We start from the raw sequence: 26037 nt of genomic DNA, 5'->3' as shown, positions 1-26037 counted from the left end.
TACTACAGATCCAGGGCAGTGTCGAGGCTGGTTCTTTTGATCCAAAGGGTGTATATTGCGTGCAGGACAGCGGGTACAGCCAAAGTCTCAATATTTCCTTTATGATGCTCTCGTCCTAGTTATATAGGTCCGCCAAGGAACTCCGCCGGTCTGGCCGGGTTTCCACATCCCTGTCCGGCCAGCCAAGACGGGGAAAAAGACAAGGCGATGATAGCACATGCCCTCTAGCCCACCCCCGCCCGTAAGGTATCTCATGTAACATCGATGGCAGTTCAGGCGCTCTCGCCGGCTGAGAGGCAGGCGGGGGTGAGCGGGTAAAGGGCCAATCGGCGCGGCTGGGCGCATCGAAAAGGGCGAGAAAGGCCTAGCGTCGACGCAACCTGTCTGCATGCCTTCCCCGCTCTAACAGGGAACTGCCAAGGATGGCTCAACATGGCAAAATACCACAGCACCATGATGCCTTTCGGCCAATGGCCGCGTAAAAGTCTTTCTGTTCTGATTGTTTTTCGCATGTTATTTGGTTATGCTGTCTTACTTGCCCTGTTCCACCAAGTAGCCTTCCCCCGACATCCCTTGATCACTCATCATAGAGACTCGTATCATGCTTGGTATCCTTGTTCGCGTGCGGCGATGTAACCTTTATGCCGCTTTCCAGGCGGTCCAGCGTGAGGTTGTAGCCCTTGTGTGTGCACCACGACTGTACCATGCGTACTGCATTCTTGATTTCGCGCCCGTTGAGCTGCCAGCCAGCCAGCTCCTTGATGTCTTCTTGCGTGAGCTCCTGCACATCCCCGCTATCGCCCTCGCTGGCCGCGGCGCCATCGGGCGCTGCAGCGCCCTTGCCCTTGCCGCTAGGGCTTTTCTCTTCGCCGCTGGATGCCAGAGCTCTCGATTCGGCCTTGGGAAGCCGTCCCAGGAACTTTTGCCACACTATCAAACGCGCCTCCGTGTTGAGCGACTTGAACAGGAGATGCAGCGAGACGCGGCTCCTGAAGGCGCTGTCGATGGTGTCGTAAAGGTTGGTCGTGAGGAAGATGATGCCCTTGAAGTACTCGAGCTCGCGCAGGAATATGCTGACAAGTTCATTGCGGGCAATGTCCTGTGGGTGCCGCTCGGCCATGAAGACGTCGGCCTCGTCCAGAAGGATGACGGCGTCCCACTCGGTGGCCATTTCGAAAATGGTCTTGATGTTGGCACCCAGAGCTGCAGCGTTGATGCCAAGGTCTTCGGCCTGGAGGTAGAACAACGGCCTGTGAGTTTTGTCGGCGACCGCCTCTGCCGTCAGCGTCTTGCCTGTGCCCGGAGGGCCCGACAAGAGAATTATCAAGCCCTGGCCTTTGCCCATGATGACGTCGAGCTCCTTGTGGCGGTTGTTCTGGGTGTGGTTCTCGACAAACGAGAGTACGAGGTCCTTCTGCTGCTCGTCGTAAACCAGATGCTCGTAGGCCTCGTCGTTCCAGACCATGGGCCTGATCTCCTCAATGTAGAAGCTCATCCAGAGCTTGTTCTTGAGCGCATAGCCTTCCATCAGCGGGTACATGAACATCAGTCTGTTCTCGTCGTGGAGCATTGCCTGTCTGTTTTTTGCTTGCTCCTCCTCCGTTAGCCGCTTCGCGGGGGCAGGCGCGTTCGTGTTCGCCGCTTGCTTCCCAGGAGCGGCTCCAGTCCGGCCAGTTCCCTGAACCGTATTCTTCGTCGTGTGAGGGTCCTTGTCTTCTCGGACGCCCTGCGCAAGATGATGCTTCTTGTAGCCGAGCACGTCGATGAGAATCCGACCGTCGACATTGTGTTTCTCGATGCAGTCCTTCTCAGCCGGGTTCTTGCTCTCTGCCTGGCGGATAGCGAGACCCGTGTAGCAGCAGTACGTAAGTCCTTGGTAATCCAAGACCTTTGCACCCCTAGAGACCATGCGAGATTTGACTTGGTCGGCATCCGGATGGAAGTGAAGGGGGTAGTGAGGCAGCTCGGGAATGGGCAGATTTCCGGCAAACGCGGGAATCTTAACATTGTGATCGTCCCAGAGAAAGGCCTCGCCGTTGAAGCGCATCACTTTGCAGCGAATAGCCAGCGATGTGCCACACATGTCCTTCTGGACCGCTGTGTCGACGACCTTGCATAGCATCTCGCAGTTCCGGGCGTACGATATGACGACGGAGTCCCGGGGGAAGAATGTCCAGGCGGTTTTGAAAGAGATGAGGCCCTTCTCCTTGAGAGCCGCTGTCTTGGCTTTGAGGTCGGAGAAGACGTCATCCAGGACCCTGACGAGCAGGTGCATAAAGGGCTTGAGAGCATCGCCATCAGCGAGGCTTCGGTACTTGGCCACGATCTGATCCTGGCAGAAGTAGAGCGGGCGAAAGGGCTCGGTGAAGGTTGCAGTTTCGTTCACATCCAGGTGGCACTCCTCCTGTTTCAGGATGGGCTCGAGGGCGGCCACCATAGCCGGATTCTGGATATCGATTTTGTGATACTTGAGAGCAAAGCGGCCCGAGATGACGGGCTTGTCCTTGTCCTTGACCTTGTAGAGCCTGATAGCCACGCGATCCTGCGCGCGCGCCGCAGTCTTGCTCAACTGTTTGGGTGGATACTGTGATTTGTTTGTAGAGTTAGCATGTTGGGCAGTGACGGGAAGACACTAACCGCAATATTGGAGAAGAAAGGAAAACACTCACGTCAACCCAGTCCACATAGTCATCCCCACACGAGCGTCCCTCGTACAGCATCTTCACGGATGGGCTAGATCCCAGGATGGGGTCCTTAGTAGGACCGGCTGTCGTGGACAAGCCGCCTGGCCGCCCAGCTTTGGCAGGCTCGATTGAGCTGTCATCCGCCGAAAAGTCGGAGGCGGTTTTCTCGCCGCGCGTGACGGACTGCTTGATCTTGCAGCGCCATTTCCAGGCCGTTTCGGATATCTGCTCCCGGTCAAGCATCTTGGTGGTTGCCTTTCCCAAAGCTTGCGGTTGCACGGGGTCGGGGGGCTGTGGTGGTTCAGGCCTGGCTTAGATGTGTTGCTGCCACTGCTCAGGAGGACTACAGACAACAGCCAAGTACACTGCCAGGGCGGCTGATGATATACTTTTTACTTCTTGGTCCAGCTTCCCCTCCTCTGCGCGTTCGTCCGGTGTGACTGTTTCTCCTCCATCTCAGCTCTAGACAGGCACCCTGGCAGGCAGCCCCAGGACCGAGCGGCGGCACTATTGGTTACACATCATTGGCAATTTGTGGCGGCGGCTGAGGGGATTTGGGCTAGCGGTGCACCAAGCCACGGCTGGCTCGGTAGGCCTCAACCAGGCAGGCTGCCGCTGTGCGCCGCCTTGGGTGGTCCTATCGGCACATCACCCATGCATGCCGGCGAAGGACGTTTGGGGCTTTGCAGGGCGACGCGAGCCAAGTCCTACAAACGGACAGCTCGCCTCTATCCTTGAGGACTCAGGCATGGGACCAGGGAAAGCGCCCAGTGGACAGGCCGTGCGGGCAGATGGCGAGGCGGACTGTCAAGGCAGACAAGCTCGAGAAGCTGCAACGAGGCTGATGGTCGGTCCTTGTCAAAAAAAAAAAAAAAAAAAAAAAAAGGAAAAGGAACCCCCCCCCCTGCTACCTGTCGTTGTCATTCCCACCAAGGATCGAACACCAAGCGAAGCGAACACATGTCAACACAAGATCGAATTGAGCTTCCCAACCTTGACGTTGTCGCGCAGGGGGGTGCTACCATCTGCGGGGGAAATAAAGAGTAAAAATCCACCCAGTAACAGGGGGGTTGAAACTGGAAATCGCAGGGGCCGCGGTAGATGTTACGAGACTTCAAGAATTTCTCGTCCTTCAAAAGCTTTTCTCGATTTCTCTCCTTCTTTCACCAACTTCAATAATGGCAGTGACTTCATGCCAGCACGTGACCCCACTTTCGCCACCCCTGTGATCTCCAGTTTTAACCCCCGTTGGGAGGTGGGTTTTTACTGTTCAACTTACCCTCGCAGATGGTAAATCCCCGAGACCGCAGCAGCAATTGATAGGTGGAAGAGGTGCCACCGCTGAAGCCTCCACTCCACGTCAGCTGCCCCGCCAGAGGTCGACCACATACAGGGAAAATAGGATATCAAACGTTGCGCTGTGGGTCTTGTCAGCAAGGGTATAAGCAAGGGGGATAGGGGTACATATCTTAACGCACAATTTGTAGTAGGAATTAATGTATTGTGACTAACAACTTGGGACGATTCTAGTGGGTTCTGGTAAATGGAGGCGCGGGTAGCGGTACATTAATTTGGCGGAATTTTCTATGGGAAAAAATGTAGATTTAAAGTGGCCTAATTAGGAAGGATCTGCGGGTCGTAACGTTTAATATCCTATTTTCCCTGTACTAGGTGTGATGGGTATATAACCACCTACCCACTTAAAAGTGGCACCCTGACTGGCCCGCGACAAGGGATTAGCTCAATTGACGTGCACAAGTTTGAACAGTTTTCTGTCGGGTTGCAGGAAGTATAGGTTCCAGGGATCACAAACACTAGTGCGGTGGAGCAAGAACATTTTTTTCCTTGGAAAACCAAGCCAAACTGATGTACCCCTAGGATCCACCGTTCTAAGGTTTGTGATCCCTGGGACCTGTACCTTTTCAAGCAGGGGATGGGTGCCCTGGCTTGCTTAGGCTGTATTGCGGCCACAGCGGGCTTGGCGATTGACTGGGGGATGGGTGGTTTCTTTCGCAGTTAGAGTTTCCCATGCCCTGAATAGGGGCGCATCGAGGCCCACGGCCACCCACTGCCACGAAAACAACATGAGGCCCCCTACGTGTATCATGTCGTCCGGGGACACGTCAATAAAGTACACCGACGCCCACCGCCGTGGCCCTCGCGGGCGCGGGCGTCGTCGCTTCTCTGCTTCGCCAAAAACACGACGCAGCGTGCCGCGGCCAGAATACCCCCAAACGACGATAAGACACCATGGCGGCGCCGCCCAAGAAGATCCTGTTCCTCAGTAATGCCGAGTTTGGCGAGCTCACGGTGGTGCTGGCGACGTGCGATGCGCTGATGCACGCCGCCCCGGCCGTCCAGCTGCACGTGGCCACATATGGCGGCCAGCCCGAGCGAGCCGTTGCGGCCACGTCGGACTACGCCCGCCGCACCAGTCCCGCAGCCGCCCCCATTGTGTTCCACCAGGTCTCGGGCCCGTCGTATGTCGACGAGATATTCCGCCGCTTCGGGAGCATCCCCCCGTCCTTCGGCCTGCCGCCGAGCTTTTGGAACACGCTCAAGTTCATCGGCGACATGCCCTACGCGCTCCTGCCCTGGGGCCCCGACGAGTTCGTCGTGAGCCTGGACTCGTGCTTGCGCATCATCGACGAGGTAAAGCCCGACCTCATCGGCGTGAACAGCCTCTTCGCGCCGGGCCTGACGGCCGCCCGTCACGTGGGCGCCCACTTCATCGTCCTGGCCCCCGGCTCCATCAAGGATTATGCTCTCTCCAAGCAGCCCCGGGGCGGCGCCTTCTGGAAATACCCAATGTGAGAGTCCCATGCCTGAACTGCCGAGCCGCCGCCCCGTGTCTGACTGTGCTTCTCGTCTAGTGCTGGGACGGCTTTCGCCTGTCCCGTCCCATGGCACCAAAAACCGATGAACGTGTGCTTCATGATTTTCATCGTCTACATTTTGGTCACCAACAAGCACCTTAAAAGTACGGCCAGTGCCATTAAGGCCAAAAACAACGCCGAACTTGTGACCATAGGTTCCTTGGCGTTTGGCTCCTCGGACTGCAAGCTCCTGGTTAGCGGCAGTGCCGAGCTAGACTTCCCAATGATGGTTCCCGACTTTTTGGTGCCGTGCGGGCCTATCGTTCGGCCTGTCCCATCGGTGGCCGATGTCGACCCCGATCTCGATGCATGGCTTGCCAGCGGCCCCGTTGTGTACATTTCACTCGGGACGCACGCTCTGACTACCGAGGACCTGGCGGTCGAGATGGCCAAGGCCGTCCGGGTACTTCTCGACAGCGCCGAGTCGAGCGAGGTCAAGTCCGACCTCCGGGTGCTCTGGAAGCTCAAGAAAAAGGGAAGCTATAACGCGAACAGTCCCGGCAGCAAGGTCCATGCTATATTGGGCAAGGAGATGGCCTCGGACAGAATCCGCATCGTAGACTGGGTGACGGCCGAGCCCATGGCAATCCTGCAGTCCGGGCACGTAGTGTGCAGTGTTAACCACGGGGGCGCAAATTCCTTCTACGAATCCGTCACGTAAGTGCCACAGCATTTTTCTTTTTCCTCCGCCGTCCCGTGCGCGCTGAGCTGACAGCAATCCCCCAAACAGCACGGGCACACCGCAGGTGGTTCTGCCGCAGTGGGCCGACTGCTATGAATATGCATACCGGGCAGAGATGCTAGGTATCGGCCGCTGGGGCAGCAAGTCGATGAAGCCCCAGTGGTCCGCCGAAGAGCTCGGCCCCACGCTTATTGAGGTCGTGATAGGGAAAAGACGCGACGCATATCGACGTACCGCCCAGAGACTTTCCGAGAGATTTGGTGTCAGTGCAGGACGCGCCAAAGCCGCTAAGATTATTCTAGAATCAATGGGCAGCAGTACATAGACTATAGACCAAAGGCCTAGCTAGACTGAGCTCTGGCTCTGAAGCCACTCCGAGAATTGCTATTGACGCTGGTGACATTATCCTGTAGGGTGTTCAATCGACGAGTAGAGAAAGGATGTCTCTGGGTGCGATAGGGAGGAAAGACTTTAGCTGCTAAAATGCAGGTTCCACAAAGGACTTTTATGAACCAAAAGCAATGCAAGTCTCAGGATAGTGCCCTAAACAATACAACCGTTTTGTGAGAATTGATACGGGAAATGCAACCTGACATTTGATTTACCATTGTTTTTCGACATTTTTTTCTGATGGTTTCCAAGCAAGGAGCAAAGCTGCCCCTGCCAGTCCAAGAAACGCTTTGGCCAGTAGATTTGATGTCGCCAGGGAGCCGGTGATGGTCAAGCCCCCACCACACAAGGCAATTGCGATGGTCACGTGAAGCACAACACCGACAGCCGCTCCCGCCCCGAGTCGTCGAGCACGCCATTTCAACTGACCAATCAGACGACGCAGTGGCCTTCAGCGTTCTGTTTTAATATTCCTCTACCACGCCCAACGACAGGCAATCCAACCTCACTTCATGTTTTATGGCTGTGGTAACGGTATTCATGATGTTGGAACAGTTTCTGCTATCATTTCTGCCATCCTATCTCTGCTAGCACTCACTGTGCAAAGCCATCACATACTGAAGCCTGGGCTTTCCCTTCCCGCTCGTCGCTTATACCGGAACCGCTGCCATATCAACACGCCAGACGGGAGCACAATGCGACAATAAACAAGCAAGCCACCACCCTATCCAATACCCCGGAGCCGCCGTTCACATCTGGATTACACCTGGATTACACCTTCATCTTCCTTGCAGTACTAACACAATCCCGAAGCCTCTTCGAGCCGACGACCATACTCAGAGAAGTTGCCACATTTTTTTACATGGCTCTTCTTCCCCGTGTTGGCATTGAAGACGGAGCAGCCATTCTTGGCCACGTTTGGGGGCGTGTACACTGTTTCGGTCAGCCTGACATCCATGGACCCAAGGCGGCCACGGGTATGGGCAACGGCACTCACGATGCAACGACACAGCGAAGTCGCTTCCCTTATTCCACACCCTGTGGAGGCCGAGCTCGTCGGCCATGTACGCCACGGCATTCTCCTTGTGTGTTCTCTCGGATATGATCGTCATTGGCTCCTCGATCCCTTCCCTGGGATGGGCATACCGCGTTTCGGTCAGCTCCCCTCGGAGGATCTTCATCAGGCAGTGCGCGTTGCCGTGGTCGTGGATCGGGCTGCCTTTGCCAGGCGACCAGACGAGGACAAGCTTTGAAGGGGCGAGGCTCTGCGTCAGCATATCGGTATCAAGGGAAGGGGCAAGTTACATCGAGTGCTGCCCTGCTCTTACCAAGTTGCTCTTGCCGTTGCCCTCGTCTACCAGGTTACGAGTGTAGCCTCTGCTTGCGTCCCGCATGGCGAACGGCAGCCAGCCCTGCTCTCTGGCGTCGTATCCGTCCATGATCCATGTGAGGTGGTTGACGTCGACGTCGTCCGAGGTCAGCCCGGAGGATGGACCGAGTGCATGCTTCAGCTCCATGACAAGCTCGGCGAAGCCTACGGGCGCCTCGGATCGACAACCCGTCGGCAGCACCGACGACACTTTCTTAACGATACCGACGGCCATCTCGGAGCGAGGTTCTGATCTTGCTGGTGGATGGGTATGTTGGTGGAAGGTTGATGGAAGGTTGGTTGGGCTTTGGCTATGCTCTTTCGCTATGCTTGGTTGATCCTGAGGGTCAAAGATGGGTGCGAACGCTTCGGCTTTTCTTGCTGAAGTTGCGGTCTAGTGTGCTGGGCGATGGCTCCTGATCTGGGTGGTGTCGGGGTCCCGTCCAGACACTGTCGGATTTGGCTGTGGTGCGCACACAGTGGCCTCGCTATTCGTCGCCGACCTCGGGGGGAGTGGGTCACCGTGCCTAAAGGGGCGCCGGCCTGCATCCCTGACCTGGGAAGAGTGAGTCGAACCAAAAGACGCAAAACGAGAGCAGCGGTGGAAATCGGCCGCTCGCGACGGCGAAATTCGGATCGTTCCATCTCTGGGCGACCATTGTCCTGGCAAAGCTATCCGTCCATGCTTTTGCGGTTTGGCCGAGCGCTTGGCCACATTTACCCGACAGTCCACGGCAGCGCCCGCGATAACGGACGAGAAGGCGGCCGGCAAACAGGGCGAAACTCAAAGCGGTCGCCAAGTCGGACAGACCTCGCGGCGGTGATCACGAGACGGCTGCCCAAAGCCGCGGCAAGCAAGCAAGCCCTGTGCTGTGTGCACCCCAGGTCCAGACCCAGGGTTGTCGTCATACCAAAGGCCACCAATTCAACAACCACAAACGCCACCTGATCTTCATTCAAATCTCGCTAACAGACAGACCCAATCGCTCCTATCCTTTGAGCTAGGTGCGTCACTGGGCGTCCTCTATCAAAACTGCTGGCGGCAGATTGAGGGTCTGTTGGTCAATGGAACGGAAGGATGTGGCTTTCGTATCCCTTATCTTTACATGCCACAGCAATTCCGCCGCCGTGGGCAACCAGCGGCTCCCGACGGCTTATCTGGATCCCACAAGTCCGGGTGTGACGCATTGCTGGTTCGGAATGTGGCGGGTGACTGTTTCTCTGGCAGCTGCTCCATTGTCCAGGATGCTTGAGGGCTTCTGCATTACAGTTACATAATGAATGGAGAAGGGACCGACACCGCGCTCGTGTTGGGCACAAGCTTTGCCAACGGAAAAGACAGTTTCAACCACTGCGGCCGGAATACTAGCATGTTACACGTTGACAATTGGTCCCACCAAGATGTTTACATGGGTGACTGATTGTCCGGGCACCGATGATATGTTCGAAGAATGGCGCAGGATGGGCTCTCAGCAAAGTAACCCCAGCACCTGCCTTCATAAACGCTCCAACGCATTCAATCTTGAGACTTTATTATCTTGCAGTTACTAGCGGGTTCCAGTTTCATTGCAAGGCGTCAAGGCTGGGAGCACTTTTCAATCGGGGCGATACCGAGCGCAGAGCTTGAAGGGCACCTCCCGGATGCTCCTGTGGGGACCCTGCTGGCCAATTGATTCGGTGGGGAAGCGATAACGGGCGCGCGATGCTTATCGAAATTTTGAATCGCGGGGTTGCGGCTTGACTTTATGCTGTTTCCCGTTCCTCCTCAAGAGACGACAGCGTGCGACAACGAGACTTGTGCTGTTGCACTGCAAGCAGCCATGGATTCCGTTTTAGAACACAGTCTTCTGTATTTCGACCGCTTGAGCTCCTGTACGTCTGTTTTACTTACTCAATCCCCACCTTGGCGCCAATATCTGCTTGAAACTAACCATCTTGCTGCTGTCGGCCTACCCAGACGTACTTGATATATGGCATGGCTATCGGACCCCAATACTGCTATGCGCATTCACTTGTCTAGTTCTCATCAGGATATGCCTATACATTGTCCATGGGCGGCCAGGAGAGCCTGTCGCATTTGCGAGAGCACTTGGCACCGATATCGCAAAAGCCAAGCCGAATCCACCATCGTTGACGGACAAGGCCATTGCGACGGACGAGAAATCAAAGCCAATCGAGCAACCAAAGGCGAAGGCCATGGGGCCGCGTCGGATCAGGGGCGAAGTAAATAGAGACAAAACCGGCAAGGGGGCAGAGTCCGGGGGCCCACGAGAGATACAACCGTTCGTTTTCTTCTCTTCTGTCACGGCAACGACGGACAAGATTGCGCGCGAGTATGCTGCGAGGCTCGAGGATTCGGCGCGCGCTCTGCCGCCCACTGCGGGGTGCCAGGTACTTGCGCCAAAGGTGCTTGACCTCTCCGAAGTCGACTACGACGAGTACTTCATCACGCCGCCGCAGCTAGAGCCGCAACAGACCGGAGGACGCGTCGAGCTGCTCTATCTGCTGCTTCTTCCTAGCTTCAATATCGACACCATAAATGACACCTTCCTCGAGCACCTGCAGGAGACGCACCACGACTTCAGGATAGACACAGCCCCGCTGTCGCCGCTGCTTGGTTACTCGGTGTTCGGGTTCGGCGACAGGGAGGGCTGGCCTACCGAGGAGGAAGGTTTCTGCTTCCAGGCCAAGGAGGTTGATAGGTGGATGGCAAAGCTGACAGGCCGTAAACGGGCTTGCCCCCTTGGGGTTGGAGACTCCAAGACAGACGCAGCGGAGCGTCTGTCCGAATGGCACGAGGGGGTCGTCGACGTTCTCAGCCTGTTGGCCCAAACCGGCTCGCTCGGTGAAGGCGTGCGTGGTTCGGGAGACGCTGTGGAGAGTGAGGACGAAGGAGCGTCCGAGGCGGACGACGGCGAGGTGCTTATTGACGAAGATGCTCCAACTACCAAGAAGAAGGCTGGGCGCAAGGCGGCCTCAGGGACTCTCGACGACGTAGAGGACATCGGCCGGGTCTTGGAGGCGTCGCGGACAGATGGCTCGCCTGCGGCACCCGTCGCTATCGACTTCACCACGTATGACAAAACGAGCTCTAGCAGGACAAGAAAGCCGGCTGCCCAAACGACCAAGGAGATGGTACCCAAGAGCTCACCCACATATGCTGCCCTGACGAAGCAGGGGTACGCCATCGTGGGCTCCCACTCAGGGGTCAAAATCTGCCGCTGGACCAAATCGGCGCTGCGGGGGCGCGGCAGCTGCTACAAGTACTCCTTTTATGGCATCAACAGCCACCAGTGCATGGAGGCGACGCCGTCGCTCTCATGCTCCAACAAATGTGTTTTTTGTTGGAGACACGGCACGAATCCGGTTGGGACGACCTGGCGCTGGGTCGCGGACGCGCCGGACCTGATCTTCGACGGCATCCAGAAGAACCACTACCAGAAGATCAAGATGATGCGGGGCGTCCCGGGGGTGCGGGCCGAGCGGTTCGCCGAGGCGATGCGGATCCGACACTGCGCGCTCTCCCTCGTCGGCGAGCCCATCTTCTACCCGCACATCAACGAGTTCCTGGCGCTGCTGCACGGCGAGCGCATCTCGTCCTTCCTCGTCTGCAACGCGCAGCACCCGGACCAGCTCGCGGCGCTGGGCCATGTGACGCAGTTGTACGTGTCCATCGACGCCTCGAACCGCGAGTCGCTGCGGCGCGTCGACCGGCCCCTGCACCGCGACTTCTGGGAGCGCCTGCAGAGCTGCCTCGAGATCCTGCGCGAGCGCCGCTTCCGCCAGCGCACCGTCTTCCGGCTCACGCTCGTCAAGGGCTTCAACGTCGAGGACGAGGTCGAGGGCTACGCCGACATGGTCGAGAAGGCCCTGCCCTGCTTCGTCGAGGTCAAGGGCGTCACGTACTGCGGCACCTCCACCTCGGCCGGCGCCGGCCTCAGCATGGCCAACGTGCCCTTCTACCACGAGGTGTGCGACTTCGTCACGGCCCTCGAGGCCGCGCTCCGCCGCAGGGGCCTGGCCTACGGCCTCGCCGCCGAGCACGCGCACTCGTGCTGCGTGCTGCTGGCGAGCGAGCGGTTCCGTGTCGAGGGCAAGTGGCACACCCGCATCGACTACGACCGCTTCTTCGAGCTGCTGGACGAGAAGGGCCCGCACGGGGACTTTTCTCCAGAGGACTACATGGGCCCCGAGACGCCCGAGTGGGCGACCTGGGGCAACGGCGGGTTCGACCCAAGAGATCAACGAGTGGATCGGAAGGGCCGGCCGATAGAGGCCTAGGGCGGCATATGTTTCTATACGCAGATTTTGTAAGCACACTTCGTATGAAAGAGATGCACAATGATAAACTTGTTCATTTTTCTCTTTTTGAATTTGCAGTGTGTCAATGTTTGACCCTTAGCACCGCGCCATCCAAGTCTCCAGATCCCTTTCTTTTTGTTCTCGCCCCAGTGACGCCCAGCCACCAGTGACCCCTCATAAAAAAAGACATGGGTTTATATACATGATGTTCTACAGTATGGGTCCGTCTCCCTCCCGCTTACCCGTATATATCCCTCTCCGTATTATACAAGGAAAGGGAGCAAGAGTCGTCTGGAAGGGGTTCGGAGAAGGAGCCGTCAGCCATCGAGGGGCTCTCGTGGCACGGACTTTGCGGCTCCTCCTTGCTTCTCCGAGGGTGGCTATTGGTCTGTCCGTCTTTCCAACAGAATGCACGGAGGGTTGTTTGTTTTGGTCGTACCGCTGCGTGGGTTCATGCTGTAGCAAAGTGGGTGGATGGTTGGGAGAGAAGATCGGGGTGGCATGTATCTGCTCTGACAACCATCGGCGAGACAGGTATGAGAGCCACAATCTGCCGTCTAGTCTAGGCCAACCACCGGCGGCATGCTGCCTTCACCGGCCTCAAAGATGCTGGCACCGGCAGTTTGTGCCTTGGCGCCAGAGGTGCTGCCAACCAAAAGGGTGGTGTCGTATGCAATCATCTCGGCAAGGACATCAAGGATTGGCTGTAGCGAGCGCATCCGGGTTAGGATATGGTGGGATGTCTTTGTCAGGGGGAAGCCGAGAGCGCACGCGCAGGCCTTCATACCTTGGGCACAATGTTGTTATAGATGTGGATGAGGTCGCCGGGGCTAGGGTAGACCTTGAGGGCATTATAGAAGTGCAGGGCAACCTGAACGGGGTCGGCCGTAGCTATTCGCACACGCACGCAATGGCGGCACATGTCAGCCCTCGCCCCTGTCGCAAAAAAGAGCACTTTCCTCACTCGCGCCCTCGCTGGGCAGCTCACCATTTGTGGACAGCGTCTCGCCGATCGTGATCTGCTCCTGGAAGTATTGCTCCTTCTCTTCGACGTTATCGGGGTAGCCGGTCGCCTTGGCCTCGTCGATGATTTGGCTGATGAGATGCAGGCGGCCGGCCTCGGCAGCCTCGGCGTCCTCCTTCTCGCTGCGGGCCTGCCTGCGCTCGTTTCGGCGTAGCTGCCGGCGGAACTCGGGGCTGTGTCGCCGCCGGTAGTCGAAAAAGACGGCGTAAGCTGTGGAAGGATAAAGAAGAGCGTTGGTGAGCTGCTGGGTTCAGACGCAGGGGCAGCCCTCCTCCAAGGCGGGCGGGCCTCGTTCCCTCTCCCCTTCCCGTGTATTCGCAGGGAGAAAAACTGGACTTGCGACGGGCGACATCTCGCTTGCCACATAAAAAAGGAGGATGCGGGATCAGCACAGCAGGAGAGGGGGGCTAACCTAGCAGCCCTGTCACAACGGCCGTGGCCGAGGCCGTCACTATCATCCTTGTGTCGGCCATGGTCAATGACAAAACCGCAATCAAAATTTGGTCGGCGGGGGGCGCTCCTGCAGGGTGCGTCTCAACGTTGGCACGGGCGTGCGAGAGGCGAGCTCGGGGATCGAATAGGCGTGCTGGGTGGGAGGTAAATCGAAACAGGCAAGCTGGAATTGAGGGTCACGATGCTGCTGCATGCATGGCTGTTCGTCCCGTCGGGTTGTGCTGCCAAAATTTTACCCAATCTTATCAGTGCCAGTTGCTTCGAGGCTGTCTGGCCTGGGGATCCCGTCATGGCCCCAAGGCTCAGCGCTGCCGGACCTTGTCCAAAGCCCGCAGTTACAGCGCACCCTCTACCCGGGCAAGGCCTGGGCACAGGGGGGTGGGGCAGCGCTTGGGTGGAGCTCGGCGCTCAATTGCGGCACGACGAGCCACTACCCACGAACCACCTAGCCGTCTGGTCGTCTCAGTTAGTCAGGGTTGGTGCACCAAAAGCCGTGATCGGTCACGTCTCCTCAACCCAACGTGTATGGCCAGATACCCACCCGAGACGTCATCCACATCGACGCGGCATGAGTGAGGAAAGAAGCAAGATCTCGCTCCGGGCTGGTCCCAAGCGAAAGTCGCGCCCGGTCATCAGCGCCCCGAGGCAGGTCACCTCGCCCCTGCCCGGCAATGTCGGCCCTCCTCGAAGTCGGACCGGCCTCCCGGGAGCTGGCGGCGTCGCGCCCCCGCGTCCGCCAATTGCCGGCGGCAAGGTAAGATCTCTGCTGGGAGCAGTCTGCCACATGGAGCTACTTGCTCAAGGAGCTTGGGAAGCTAATACACAGGGCTCTGTTGGTAGACGTCGGATCTTGTGAAACGTCGCTTCTCGACTCGGTTTAACGACCTTCCGACCGATGGGTTCGCGCCCCCCGTGCCGGCCCTGCCTTCGTTCAACCAATATGAGGCCTCGAGCAGGGACAGGGAAAGAAGAGCGGCACCGCCCTCGCGAGGCACCGGAGGGGGAGGGTCCGCGCCCGTGGTGGACACCAAGGCGCTGCGCGACCCGAAGCTCATGGCCGACCAGTACGTGGCCCAGATACTCAGCGATGCGACCGAGGACGAGATCCGCGACTTTGAAGAGTCGCTGCGCAGCCTCAAGAGCCGGGCGGCGACGGACCTGCAGCAGAACGTGTACCAGAACCGCACGCAGTTCATCAAGATCAGCAAGGAGGCCGAGAAGCTCAAGGGCGAGATGCGGGCGCTCAAGAACCTCATGTCGGAGCTCAGCGCCAACACCACGGCTCTGCGGTCGGCGTCGTCCCGTGGCGACGCCGGCGGGGCGGGCGAGGCGGTGAGCCTGGGTGCAGGCGGCGTCTCGGGGTCGCTCAGCAAGCGGGACAAGCGCAGCTCGGTGGCGGACCGGACGGCGCTGTGGAACTCGCAGATGCAGGCGCTGTACAAGCACGTCGAAGGGTCGCAGAAGTTCCTGCCCAACTCGTCCGGGCGCCACGTGGTGCAGAACGCGGGCCACTGGATCGAGTTGGACAGCGCGACGTACAAGTCGCGGCGGGCGATGCAGATCTTCCTCCTCAACGACCACTTCCTCATCGCGTCGCGCAAGAAGAAGAGGGCTGAGGGCTCCGACTTCCGGGAGCCGCAGGTCAAGCTGGTGGCGGACCGCTGCTGGCCGCTGCTCGACATCGAGGTCGTCGACATGGCCGGGTCGGGTGAGGCGTCGAGCGGGCGGACCAAGCTGGCGGACGCCATAATGGTGCGCGGAGTCGGGCAGGAGACGGTCATTTACCGAACTGAAAAGGCGGGCGACACGGAGAAGGGGTCGCTGATGCTCAATATGCGCAAGGCGGTAGAGGAGCTGCGGCGGGGGCTGCAGTCCGAGATGGACGCCAACAACAAAGCCAAGGAGACCATCAACTACTTTGCGTCGCGCGACCCGGGGCTGCTGCAGAAGACGGCGCTGCTCGAGACGCTATCGGACATCAAGGACATGCTGATCGAGGTGGACGGCAAGCAGCAGAACCTGCGCTGGGTCGAGGGCCAGATGGACGAGTTGGACATCGAGATTGCGCTGCAGCGGTTCGAGCCATCCGTGGTGCGGGTCGAAAAGCTCAAGGGCCTCGCCAAGAGCCTCAAGAACAACGCCATCGCGCAGGACTTTATCGAGTTCAAGGTGGAGGAGCGCAGTTCGAAGCTTGGAGCACTCATCACGCGCGAGCTGGTGGAGATGCATGAGAACCAGCGCAAGGCCAAGCGGAATGTGGGCTGGCTGACCAGGCTCGGGTACGAGGATGGGGCGCGCGAGGCCTATCTCGAGGCGCGGAGCAACATTATACAGAAGCGTTCACGGTGAGCACCTACTTCGTCCTGCGGCACCCACGTGGGGGGTACCTACTTTGCCGACGTGAGTTTAGGGGGCATATTTGCTAACACGGCTCTTTCTTCACAAGGCAATGCATTTTTCAGGGTGATCTGCACCGGTACATCTGGGAGGTCTCGTTCGTGTACTTCACCATCATCAAGAACACGGTGGCGTGCTTCCAAGGCTGCTTCCCGCCGCCGATGATGAGCGCGTGCGTCAAGTGGGCTAAGGAGGCGGTGGACGCCTTCAACGCGACCCTGGCGCGGCAGCTCAGCGGCACGGAGCGGGACGGTGAGGTGTGGCAGTCCTGCATGGAGCGGGCCAAGGACCACGCCGACATGCTTTCCGAGGTCGGGCTGGACTTTAGGAATCTGGTCGGGCGCGAGGTGCCCAGCGGAGGCGCGGCCAACGGATCTTCTACCGGCACTCCTGTGCTCGGCCTCGGCCTGAGCTGAACACCAGGCGCCGCCGTATACAGTCGCGGAGATGTAGTGTATTTACTCGCACCCAGAGTTTTGTTATTTTGCGCGTGTGGCAGCTGGGTGGCAGGATGGCCTCGGCTCAGTTATTTCTCTCATTTCCTAGCAGCGTCTCGAGCACGCCATGCTTTGGGACACTTTTCAGATACCTCCATGTAGACAGGGCATGCGCCTGGGTCCCTGCGTAATCCCTATCCCTTATTGCTTGGGCCGTCAGGGTCCATGTTGGGTACCTACACCTACCACCTGGTAGCGGTATATCGAGCTTGACATCTGGATGCGTGTGGTGGAGGCGGCTGCAGTGCACGTACCCCGACTCAATTCATCGAGGGTGCCCCTCCAATCAGCCTGGGTTCACCGCCCGTGGGTGGCAGCTTTTCGACCCCCCTTACCCCACCCGCCCGAAGTACCACGGCCTGGTAGCGACCGAGCCATTGGGGCGCGTTGCTGTGCACAAGGGCCTGGTCACTGCATTTCCCGCTGGAACTGCCCGCAATCCAGCAGCTCACAGCAATTGAGCCCCAGCTGGAGATCAGACATCAAATCTCCAGCCCATTTCAGCCCGCTGCACGCTGTCAACACCCACCTCGACGTTGGGGTTTGTCTCGACTTGCCTGGTACGTAACTACTGCGGTTTCTCGAATTCTTTGTCATAGCTGTTTTTCTCTTCTCCTTTTCTTTCTTCCTGCTCGCGCTTCGTCTTGGTGGCCTTCTCCCCATCGCCCACCCACCCTTCTACCTTAATTCGTGTGCTGGGGTTCGTGCTCCACCACCCACAGCCAGTCGTTGCCACTTTCTTTGGCACTGACCTGCTCCTACTGCTGCCCAGGCCGCCGCCACCCTTGTCAACCAAGCGTGCAAGCTCACACATCCCATACCAACGCTTTGTCGCCCGCCTCGAGTGTCATGACAGCCGCCATTTGAACCACCACCAAACAACCACCAAACCACCCGTCGACCGCCGGCTACAATCCACCTCGCCTGCACCCACCTACTCCCGCCCTGATCGCTCTTCTCTCGGCAACGCGTCCTCTCGCATCCCGCTATCTGCTGCGCCGCCCCTCCCCCAATCCCGCCATCGCCCCCGTTGTCGAGCTGAAAACAGCCGCCGCTGCCCAGGATAGAGTCCTCGGAGCTACAGCCGCTGGACATCGTCATCGACGACGACGACGGCGTCAACATGGACACCAACATGGAGGACGTCGGCCGCGTGCCCACCGACCTCGCGCCCCAGCCCGCCCTGGAGCCCACCACCATCCCCACGCTCGACGGCTGGATCGAGAGCTTGATGTCGTGCAAGCAGCTGGTCGAGTCGGATGTCCAGAGACTCTGCGAGAAGGTTCGGGTCCCCTCTTCGCCCGCCCGCCCATCGGCCTCGCGGTCGCGTGTGCCGTTGTCCATCGGGCATGTTGCCTCGCCTCGCCTTGGACCACACGTGCCGTCGCGCTTCTCGATTTTTTCCACACCACTTCTGCGTTGCGCGTGCTGACAGACCTATCTCCCCCTTTGATAGGCGCGCGATGTTCTGCAGGATGAATCCAACGTCCAGCCTGTGGTAGGTGCCCATCTCGCATTTCTCTTGTCCTATCTCTTGTTTTTGTTCTACTCTATTTTACCTTTCTTCCCCCCGCTCTTGATGCAAGCATCGTCGCTCACACGCCCTTTGCGTCCAATAGAAATGCCCCGTCACCGTTTGCGGCGATATACATGGCCAGTTCCACGACTTGATGGAGCTCTTCAAGATCGGAGGCCCCAACCCCGATACGAACTATCTTTTCATGGGTATGTGGCCTGCTTCCTCACCATCACGTATCGGACTGGGCGGGCTCCCTGTCCCAAGTATACGAAAACATGCCAACATGCCATTACACAGGTGACTACGTTGACCGAGGCTACTACTCGGTCGAGACGGTCACGTTGCTGGTGGCGCTGAAGATCCGCTACCCGCAGCGCATCACGATCCTGCGGGGGAACCACGAGTCGCGGCAAATCACCCAGGTCTACGGCTTTTACGACGAGTGCCTGCGCAAGTACGGCAATGCCAACGTGTGGAAGTACTTCACGGACCTATTCGACTATCTTCCTCTCACAGCCCTGATCGACAACCAAATCTTCTGCCTTCACGGTGGCCTCTCGCCCAGCATCGATACGCTCGACAACATTCGGGCGCTCGACAGGATCCAGGAGGTGCCACACGAGGGCCCAATGTGCGACCTTCTCTGGTCCGACCCCGACGACCGCTGCGGCTGGGGAATCTCGCCCCGTGGCGCCGGCTATACCTTCGGCCAGGACATTTCCGAGGCCTTCAACCACAACAACGGCCTGACCCTTATTGCCAGAGCCCACCAGCTGGTTATGGAGGGCTACAACTGGTCCCAGGACCGCAACGTCGTCACCATTTTCTCGGGTAAGTTCGGAGACCAAACAATCGTTGATAACCCCCGAATCCCGCGGCCCCCGCCCTGGGCGTTCTGAGAACCGGGCCGCACAGGTGGCGATTGCTAACAACTGGCTATCAGCACCCAATTACTGCTACCGCTGTGGCAACCAGGCCGCCATCATGGAGATTGACGAGCACCTTAAATACACCTTGTAAGCAGGCCTAACCCCCTTGCAAATAGGCTTTGAGTGCACACTAACACACTCACCTCGCTCCTAGCCTCCAATTCGACCCATGCCCTCGCGCGGGCGAGCCACTGGTCTCAAGACGTAAGTCCCTCGACTTCTTTGCGCCTGTCTCCTTCACCACTCTCCCCAATAATCAGATGTCCAATACTGACTCTGTATCCTGCAGGGACACCTGACTACTTCCTATAATGAACTATGGCGAGGTCCACGAACGGTGGAGGGAGAGCGGAAAACAAGCCAGGGCTGCACGGTGCAATCACACTACCCCCTCGATATCCGTAATGCCATATCCCAGAACCCGAACCCCCGTCTGCGCTGTTTGTCGTGCAGTGGGTAGATATCGCCAGTTGATATTCTACCTGTTTAAAATCACGTGGCTTGTTAATGTCTGCGGTGTCCCATTGCCCAAGGGGAGAGAAAAGGAAGGCAGAACTGTTCCATGTTGGATCTCCAATGCCCCCCTTTGCAGGTGTTGTCGGGTGTAATATCTTCCCTCAGATGGGGACGGAGACGGAGACATGGTCACTGTGGGGCACGGCGTGTGTTTGGTCAACGGATGTGGTGGCGAGCAGCGGGAGTCGGAGAGGGGTTTTGTTTTACATTCTCGGCACCGGCAAGCTTTGATATAGATCTCGGATTCGCCCCAGTTGTCTCGGTAGACCTTGTTGTGTAGAACCTACCCTAGATTCATGTGACCGACCAACAGAGAGTCGGTGCTGTTGACTGAACGGAACTTGTAGCTAATAAGTGTTTGTAGTCGTAACGACCTCGTATACGCAAGGTTTTTGCGTGTTGGATGAGTAACCCTAACTCTATTATACCATAGCCAAATATCCAACCTGACCATCCATTACATCTAAACGCTCGTGATTAAAAAGTGAAAAAAGAAGCAGCTCGACACAGGAGATGCAGACAAGAAAGTTTATGAAGCTGTGAAGCTGATGAGAAACCGACCCTGCCCGGTTCTCGCCTAAAAAAAAAACACGCCCTGTCTAAACCGAGACGAAGCCGGGAACAAAAAAGAAAAGAAAGGTAACCAAGGAAGAAGCAACGAGTATGTGCTATGCGGAATGCATCGGACTACTGAAACACAAAGACGACGCCGCTCCGGTCGACAGAAACGGTCATGGTGTAAGGGCTCTCGAGCACGGCCACGTCGAGCACGGCGTCGAGATGGCTGCGGAGGAGCTGCTGCTGCTGGATGGCGACGACAGTGGACCGCGAGGCCCTTGGCCGGCCCCTGCCGCGGCTGTTGATGCTGGCGGCCGGGTCGTGCCGGAGCTGCGAGGCCGAGGCCGAGGCCGACGACGACGACGAGCGCGGGAGGCGCTCCGTGTTGAGCGTCATGGCCGTTGTTGGGTGGCTTGCCGTGAAGGACGGGCGGCCCTCGTCGGGGGCCAGGCCGCTGAAGACGGTGCTGTTCTCGACGCGCGCGAGGTCCCAGAACCGCAGCTTCTTGTCCGACCCGGCCGTGACGATGTAGGCGTTCCTGATGTCGCGGCTGCTGCTGCCGCCGCCGCCCCCGTCGTCCCCGCCCGATGCGCCGCCGTTGCTGTTGCCCACCACCATGGCGCGCACACCGCGGTCGGCCCCACCACCGACCTGGGGCGCGGCGCCCGCGGCGCCGAGGCTGCTTACAAGGCTTCCGCCGACGTTGCCACTAGCTCCCGCGGCGGCGGCGGCGACAGCAGCGGCAGACACGGCGGCCCCAGACAGTACGGCGGGTTCGATGTCGGTAGCGAACCTGCCCAGCATGCCCTCGGGCTTGTCCTCGTCCACCTCCCAGGCGCCGTAGCCGCGAGGCCCCTCCTTATTGCCTCCCACACGATAGACCTCGCGGCACGTCGTCTTCTCGAGGTCCCACACCGTGACCTCGCCCTGGCCGGTGCCACCGGCAACGCAGACCCACTTGCCACGGCCCTTTGCCGGGTGGACAGCGAGGCGGTAGACGGCGCCCTTGCCGGGCACGCCCCAGCCCTTGAGGCGGACCTTGAAGCGCAGGTCCCACAGGTCGAGGACGCCGTGCGAGGTGCCGAGACAGAGCCAGTTGCGGCGGCGGTCGATGCAGAAGCACGTCGGGGTGCCGTGATGAACAGGGTTCTCGAGCGCGTATAGCAGCGACATGTCGCGCAGGTCGATGGCCTCGACGCGCGACTGGTTGGTCGCCAGCACCAGCGTCGACGCCGAGTCGCCGCCCGCCTTGAAGTGCTCGCACCAGACGACGTGCTCGCCGGGGCGGCCGAGGCGGTACTCGCGCACGAGCCGGGGCTGCTTGGCGTAGCGCGTCACGTCGCCCGAGGTTGAGCACTCGACCTTGACCACGTGCACGCTGCCGTCGCTGGCGCAGCTGACGAAGCAGTGCGTGTCCTGCACGAAGCATAAGGCAAGCACCCGCGCCCCGGGGGCGTGAGAGTACGTCGCCCGCGACCGATGCGCAATGTTGCGCTCCAGCCGCGCCGTGTCCCACACACGCACCGCGCCGTCGTCGCCGCCCGTGATGAAGAAGACGTGGTCTGGCGACGCCACCACCCGGTTTATGGCCCCGGTGTGCTCCGCAAACGTCGCCACCAGCTTTCCGGCCGGCTTCCAGCCCTGCTCCACGGTTCCAGGGCCCGCCGTTGCCGTCGGCCGGCTCGGCCTTGCGCGTGCGACAGGCGTCACCAGCGGCCCGAACTCGGCCAGGTCGTGCGGGTAGTTGTCCGTATACATCGAGTCTAGCATCTTGAGGATGCTGGGATCGTTACCCTCGTAAGTGTGCATCGCCCTGGGTTTGATCTTGGGCGAGAGTGCGTCGTCCAGCTCGGCTGCCGCCATCGACGCCTTGGCATGTACTGGATGTGACGTGTGACCTCCACCAACCTGCCCAAAGGCATTGGCCTCGGTTGTGCCTGTTTCGGCCCCAGACTTTGTGCTCTCCTTTCTGTTCAGAAGACTAAGGGCGCTCGACTGGCGGTGGAGCGTCCTCCTATGACCAAAGTCTGAAGGCGTGCTGCTTCCGCCCCTGGCCCTCTCTGACGGTGGCGAGAGAAGCTGTGGCGATAGCTGCAGCGGCGAGGGGCCCGCGGCATCATCGAGAGGGCGCCGGCGTCCGTCTGCCGAAATCGGTGAGATACTGTCTCGGCTAAGGCGAGACCTGTGGCTGTTGAAGGCGGCCCGGCGGCGCCTGGCTACTGGATCGTCGATGGTCATGGAGGCGTCCCGCAAGGCGTCGGTGATGGTGCGAGGGGTGCCGTCCAGCTCGGGCAGCCCAGAAGACGGCCGGCGCGGCTCTTCGTCGAAAAAGACCATTTGCGGGGTCACACCGAGGGTCCGCAGCGCAATGATATTGTTGAGCAAGTTTCGCTCATCCTGGTTGGCCGTCGAGGACGCGTCCCGCATCCTCATCTGGGTCAGCCGCCATATGAACTCGCGCAGGCACAGAAGCTTGAACTCGTCCTCCTGAGATAGCCCGAGGTTGCGCAGCTTCGCGAGCCACTGCTCATCCTCGTCGTTTTTGGGAATTTTGGCGAGTGCGACTGAACCAGCGTCCCTGGCTCCGCAGCCAGATCCGGGAGCCGATGAGGACGCGCCAAGCGTCAGAGCTCTTGCGTTTTGTAGCGACTTCCAGAACAGACCACGGTCCGACTTCAGGGCCCAGACCAAGGCCTGGTCGAACACGGACCTGGTCAGCGACTTCTTGAGTGTACTCAGAAGTGAAAGCTCGGAGAAGTCTGGTATGATGCCGGGCTTCAGGTACGCCACCACCAGCGGGTATATCATGCACCTGATGTCAGCTCGTGAGAGATGTTGGGTGGAGGCAGAAACAAATTCGGCGGCGGCCTCGCGGATCCAGATGTTTGGGTGCATGGTGAAACGTGCCACCACCTCGACCAGCTCGCAAACCCGTGCCTTGGAGAACAAGCCAAGCTCGGCCAGCTCGGCCAGCGAGTGCAGGACGGCGTGGACTACCGACTCCTCCGTGTCCATCAGCGCCTGCACCATGAGCGGGAGAATGAATTCGTCCAAACTAGTGCTGCCTATGAAGGCGGCGATGCCCACGACGGCATCAAACAGGGCGCATTTGAGGGTCCAGTCGCGGTCGTTCAGATACGTGTTCAGATGCGCCAGTATGATATCGTTGGAGTCGGCCGTGCCGAAGAACATGCAGAGGTCCGGCACCGAGCTGAGGAACGCCCGGCGCACAAACGGGTCCGGATCCTCGATCAGCGCCTTGGTGTGAGCCTCGAACATAAGTATCAGCTCTCGGCGCGCGTTGTCGAACATGGCGTCAAACGCCGCATTCGCCGAGGTCCCAGATTCGACATCTGGGTCCGCCGCAAAGGCCGCGCCATCGGCTTGCACAGCAACAGCCATGTCGAGGAAACGACCGGCCGTAGTGGCTAGAGTGCCGAGGCATGAGGCATAAGTCATTCGCACGAGCGGACTAGGGGCGTTGTGGCTTCCTAGCAGGGCGAGCTGCATGCGGGGCAATATATACTCGACAAAGACTGGTGAGTTGACAGGTGACACAACCTTGACCAGCGCCAAAAGCTGTGCGATGCTCCTCAGGGCCGCCACAACGACCATGTCGGCCCTATCGTTCAGGAGCGACATCAAGTACGGCAGAACGCGGTCAAGCTTCGCCTCGTCAGTCAGTCTCTCAGCGAATGCCAGGAGCACGTCACACGCCCGCAGCTTGGAGGCTGCCCTGGCCGTGTTCCGCAGAGAAGAGCAGACCAGGGTCAGGAATATGAGCGTGCCGTCGTCTGCTGGAGGCTGCGCAGCATTCGAGACGTGGTGCTCATTGTTTGGTATGCTCAGGTTCACGGGGAAATGGGTCAGCCCAAGGCGGGAGGCTCTTGGTGCGGCTGCTGCTACCGCCATCGACTCTTGGCCTCTGTCATGCTGGTACCCGAGGGAGTAGGATATCTTGTCGAAATCGTAAAAGACACGGTCTATCCGCTCGTCGGGTTCCCCCAAGTTTCGAGTCGCGCCAGACACGGGGTACTGGCCCGAAGTAGGGTCCGTGATGACCTCCATGTACTGGTGGAGGAAGTCATAGAAGTAGTCCGGGAAGACCTTCCTGCGCCAGAAGCGCAGATACTCCTCGGCCGAATATCTCTTCTGGGGGTCCAGCTGGATCATGTGGATGATCATGTCGCGCAGCTCCTTGTCGGGGATGCGGCTGAGGTGGGAGATGGCCGGGTCGTACTTGCCGCTGCGGTAGTTGTACAGCTGGCTGAGGCTGAAGATGGGCGCCTCGATGAAGAGCTCGGCGATGACGCAGCCGGCGCTGAAGATGTCCATGGCCCAGTTCAGCTTGGTGTCAGGGTCGAAGTCGCCGCCGGGTGGGTAGAAGCGCTCCGGGGCCAGATAGCAGGTCCGACGGCCCGACGTGTCGAAAAAGTACGAGAAGTCGGCCGGGTTGTCGTCGGGCAGCATGACGGGCTTGAACGAGGCCGAGAAGTCGGACAGGTAGAGCCAGTTCCATGACGTCACGAGCGTGTTCTCGCTCTTGATGTCGCCGTGGTATATGTCCCTGGCGTGGCAGTCGCGCAGGGCGCAGAGCAGCTGGAAGGCGAGCCACTTCTTCTCGACGTCCTCGAGGAAGGGGCGGGTGCTGAAGCGGTCGTAGAGCGAGTTGTAGAGGTACTGGCGCACGAGGTAGCCGTTGGTCTCGGTCTCGATGGCGCGCTGGTAGCCGAGGGCGTTGGGGATCTCGGCGAGGGCCCTGCTCTCGCGCGCAATCATCTGGCGGTACTCGTCGAGCGGCATGGGCGTGTAGGGCTTGGTGAGGACCTTGACGAGCACGACGCCGTCGTGGTGCCTGGCGCGGATGCACTTGAGGAAGCGGGCGGTGCCGACCGACTTCTCGTACACGAGGTCGACCAGCTCGGGCACGTCGATGCCGGCCGCGCCCGCGGGCGGGGTGGTGGACGAGAAGCCCTGACCCATGGCGAGCTCCGGGGGCCGGCGACCGCGGGGAGGGGCTGGGGGTCGGAAGGACGGCGGCCGGCCGGTTGCTACCTCGGTGCTTTGCTTGGCCGACTCTGGCTCATGTTTGTCCGATGCCTTGAGGTCCCAGGGGAAGGCGGGGGTGGTGGTGGGGGCACGGGCAAGGTTGTTGGACTGGTAGTTTGAGTTTGTTGGTCAGCTTTGTTTGCGGTATCGGATCGTGGTTTGTTTGCGAGCGAGGCTCCTGCTCTCGCTGCCAAGCGTGACCTCGTGTCGCACTCAATGGCCGTGACGTCTTGAAGCGCGCGTGGGACGGACGCTGACAGAGGACCTGGTGTGGGCCCCTGGTGGTAGATGCATCCAATCATATCGATTGATCAGCTCCCTGCTCCATCTGGAGATGGACCCGTCCAGGTAGGCACGAAGTCAAGACCACCCAACACCAGAGTCCACAAGCAGGTACCCTGGACCTGCCTGACCAAAAGCGCGCGCCGTGCCGTCCGTCGGGCTCGTCCCAGCTCAAGTTGCGCATCGCTGACGCGTTGGGTGCATGGATATTCCATTGAATCACGTTACTAGGCCTAGGTGCCTAATTACTACCTACAACCTTCAAGGCAGTGCCCATGCATGCAGCACAACATACCAGACGATACTGGCCCAAGTCTTTCGCCGCCGAAGCTTGTGCATAATACACCATTCATCCAGCACCTAGGCTGAGGGCCACTGCCGGACCGAAGCGGCCCTGGGGAAAGGCGCACGCCCAGCGAAAGCCGGGGGCTGTGGTTTCAAGTTTCTTCCTCCTCCCCTCCCTGCCCCACCTCATTTGATTCCGAACAATGCCTTCTTTTGCATGGGGGC

The 26037-nt window shown here is 59.3% G+C and overlaps 8 protein-coding genes across 8 annotated transcripts; 4 read left to right on the top strand and 4 right to left on the bottom strand.

Moving 5' to 3' along the window:
• Nucleotide 1: 1 nt before the first annotated feature.
• Nucleotides 2-3334, bottom strand: GGTG_03770 (hypothetical protein). The gene is made up of 2 exons (XM_009221552.1): nt 2670-3334; nt 2-2584 (listed from the first exon to the last, which is right to left on the bottom strand). Exons 1-2 carry the CDS (start codon nt 2925-2927, stop codon nt 578-580), a joined length of 2265 nt encoding a protein of 754 aa, XP_009219816.1. The 5' UTR covers nt 2928-3334; the 3' UTR covers nt 2-577.
• Nucleotides 3335-4934: 1600 nt separating this feature from the next.
• Nucleotides 4935-6831, top strand: GGTG_03769 (hypothetical protein; the record flags this gene model as incomplete). Its single annotated transcript, XM_009221551.1, has 3 exons — nt 4935-5494; nt 5558-6217; nt 6291-6831. The coding sequence occupies 3 exons, from the start codon at nt 4935-4937 to the stop codon at nt 6565-6567; spliced, it is 1497 nt and encodes a 498-aa protein (XP_009219815.1). The 3' UTR covers nt 6568-6831.
• Nucleotides 6832-7083: 252 nt separating this feature from the next.
• On the bottom strand, nt 7084-8396 carry GGTG_03768 (cysteine dioxygenase). Its single transcript, XM_009221550.1, has 3 exons — nt 7961-8396; nt 7630-7879; nt 7084-7565 (listed from the first exon to the last, which is right to left on the bottom strand). Exons 1-3 carry the CDS (start codon nt 8234-8236, stop codon nt 7429-7431), a joined length of 663 nt encoding a protein of 220 aa, XP_009219814.1. The 5' UTR covers nt 8237-8396; the 3' UTR covers nt 7084-7428.
• A 1028-nt stretch (nt 8397-9424) lies between these two features.
• Nucleotides 9425-12718, top strand: GGTG_03767 (tRNA wybutosine-synthesizing protein 1). The gene is made up of 2 exons (XM_009221549.1): nt 9425-9873; nt 9959-12718. The coding sequence occupies exons 1-2, from the start codon at nt 9747-9749 to the stop codon at nt 12280-12282; spliced, it is 2451 nt and encodes an 816-aa protein (XP_009219813.1). The 5' UTR covers nt 9425-9746; the 3' UTR covers nt 12283-12718.
• GGTG_03766 (mitochondrial import receptor subunit tom-20) lies at nt 12337-14026 on the bottom strand. The gene is made up of 4 exons (XM_009221548.1): nt 13740-14026; nt 13292-13537; nt 13091-13194; nt 12337-13007 (listed from the first exon to the last, which is right to left on the bottom strand). The coding sequence occupies exons 1-4, from the start codon at nt 13798-13800 to the stop codon at nt 12861-12863; spliced, it is 558 nt and encodes a 185-aa protein (XP_009219812.1). The 5' UTR covers nt 13801-14026; the 3' UTR covers nt 12337-12860.
• Nucleotides 14027-14227: 201 nt separating this feature from the next.
• GGTG_03765 (exocyst complex component EXO84) lies at nt 14228-16932 on the top strand. The gene is made up of 3 exons (XM_009221547.1): nt 14228-14534; nt 14621-16125; nt 16227-16932. The coding sequence occupies exons 1-3, from the start codon at nt 14349-14351 to the stop codon at nt 16591-16593; spliced, it is 2058 nt and encodes a 685-aa protein (XP_009219811.1). The 5' UTR covers nt 14228-14348; the 3' UTR covers nt 16594-16932.
• Nucleotides 16933-17006: 74 nt separating this feature from the next.
• On the top strand, nt 17007-20084 carry GGTG_03764 (serine/threonine-protein phosphatase PP2A catalytic subunit). The gene is made up of 8 exons (XM_009221546.1): nt 17007-17234; nt 17447-17956; nt 18131-18172; nt 18294-18399; nt 18491-19024; nt 19137-19209; nt 19277-19326; nt 19412-20084. The coding sequence occupies exons 2-8, from the start codon at nt 17798-17800 to the stop codon at nt 19432-19434; spliced, it is 987 nt and encodes a 328-aa protein (XP_009219810.1). The 5' UTR covers nt 17007-17234; nt 17447-17797; the 3' UTR covers nt 19435-20084.
• GGTG_03763 (VPS15 protein kinase) lies at nt 19974-25450 on the bottom strand. The gene has a single exon (XM_009221545.1). The coding sequence runs from the start codon at nt 25177-25179 to the stop codon at nt 20326-20328; it is 4854 nt and encodes a 1617-aa protein (XP_009219809.1). The 5' UTR covers nt 25180-25450; the 3' UTR covers nt 19974-20325.
• Between the last annotated feature and the right edge of the window lie 587 nt (nt 25451-26037).

This window comes from Gaeumannomyces tritici (genome assembly GCF_000145635.1).
Source record: "Gaeumannomyces tritici R3-111a-1 unplaced genomic scaffold supercont2.2, whole genome shotgun sequence".
In the NCBI taxonomy this organism is placed as follows: Eukaryota; Fungi; Ascomycota; class Sordariomycetes; order Magnaporthales; family Magnaporthaceae; genus Gaeumannomyces; species Gaeumannomyces tritici.
Note: the sequence above shows the minus strand (reverse complement) of the source record. Positions and strands in the feature narration are given on the sequence as shown.

What these genes read in the sequence shown, in the direction of transcription:
- GGTG_03763 (XM_009221545.1), bottom strand. Translation starts at nt 25,179, where the DNA reads ATGGGTCAGGGCTTCTCGTCCACCACCCCGCCCGCGGGCGCGGCCGGC.
- GGTG_03766 (XM_009221548.1), bottom strand. Translation starts at nt 13,800, where the DNA reads ATGGCCGACACAAGGATGATAGTGACGGCCTCGGCCACGGCCGTTGTG. An exon ending in CGTTGTGACAGGGCTGCTAG is followed by an intron (nt 13,538 to 13,739) that starts GTTAGCCCCCCT and finishes ATCCTTCCACAG; the next exon opens with CTTACGCCGTCTTTTTCGAC. An exon ending in CGAGACGCTGTCCACAAATG is followed by an intron (nt 13,195 to 13,291) that starts GTGAGCTGCCCA and finishes GTGTGCGAATAG; the next exon opens with CTACGGCCGACCCCGTTCAG.
- GGTG_03767 (XM_009221549.1), top strand. Translation starts at nt 9,747, where the DNA reads ATGCTGTTTCCCGTTCCTCCTCAAGAGACGACAGCGTGCGACAACGAG. An exon ending in TTTCGACCGCTTGAGCTCCT is followed by an intron (nt 9,874 to 9,958) that starts GTACGTCTGTTT and finishes CGGCCTACCCAG; the next exon opens with ACGTACTTGATATATGGCAT.
- GGTG_03768 (XM_009221550.1), bottom strand. Translation starts at nt 8,236, where the DNA reads ATGGCCGTCGGTATCGTTAAGAAAGTGTCGTCGGTGCTGCCGACGGGT. An exon ending in GCAACGGCAAGAGCAACTTG is followed by an intron (nt 7,880 to 7,960) that starts GTAAGAGCAGGG and finishes GCCCCTTCAAAG; the next exon opens with CTTGTCCTCGTCTGGTCGCC. An exon ending in CTTCGCTGTGTCGTTGCATC is followed by an intron (nt 7,566 to 7,629) that starts GTGAGTGCCGTT and finishes TGACCGAAACAG; the next exon opens with TGTACACGCCCCCAAACGTG.
- GGTG_03765 (XM_009221547.1), top strand. Translation starts at nt 14,349, where the DNA reads ATGAGTGAGGAAAGAAGCAAGATCTCGCTCCGGGCTGGTCCCAAGCGA. An exon ending in CGCCAATTGCCGGCGGCAAG is followed by an intron (nt 14,535 to 14,620) that starts GTAAGATCTCTG and finishes CTCTGTTGGTAG; the next exon opens with ACGTCGGATCTTGTGAAACG. An exon ending in ATTATACAGAAGCGTTCACG is followed by an intron (nt 16,126 to 16,226) that starts GTGAGCACCTAC and finishes TTTCTTCACAAG; the next exon opens with GCAATGCATTTTTCAGGGTG.
- GGTG_03764 (XM_009221546.1), top strand. Translation starts at nt 17,798, where the DNA reads ATGGACACCAACATGGAGGACGTCGGCCGCGTGCCCACCGACCTCGCG. An exon ending in AATCCAACGTCCAGCCTGTG is followed by an intron (nt 18,173 to 18,293) that starts GTAGGTGCCCAT and finishes TGCGTCCAATAG; the next exon opens with AAATGCCCCGTCACCGTTTG. An exon ending in GAGCACCTTAAATACACCTT is followed by an intron (nt 19,210 to 19,276) that starts GTAAGCAGGCCT and finishes CCTCGCTCCTAG; the next exon opens with CCTCCAATTCGACCCATGCC.
- GGTG_03770 (XM_009221552.1), bottom strand. Translation starts at nt 2,927, where the DNA reads ATGCTTGACCGGGAGCAGATATCCGAAACGGCCTGGAAATGGCGCTGC. An exon ending in ACTATGTGGACTGGGTTGAC is followed by an intron (nt 2,585 to 2,669) that starts GTGAGTGTTTTC and finishes AACAAATCACAG; the next exon opens with TATCCACCCAAACAGTTGAG.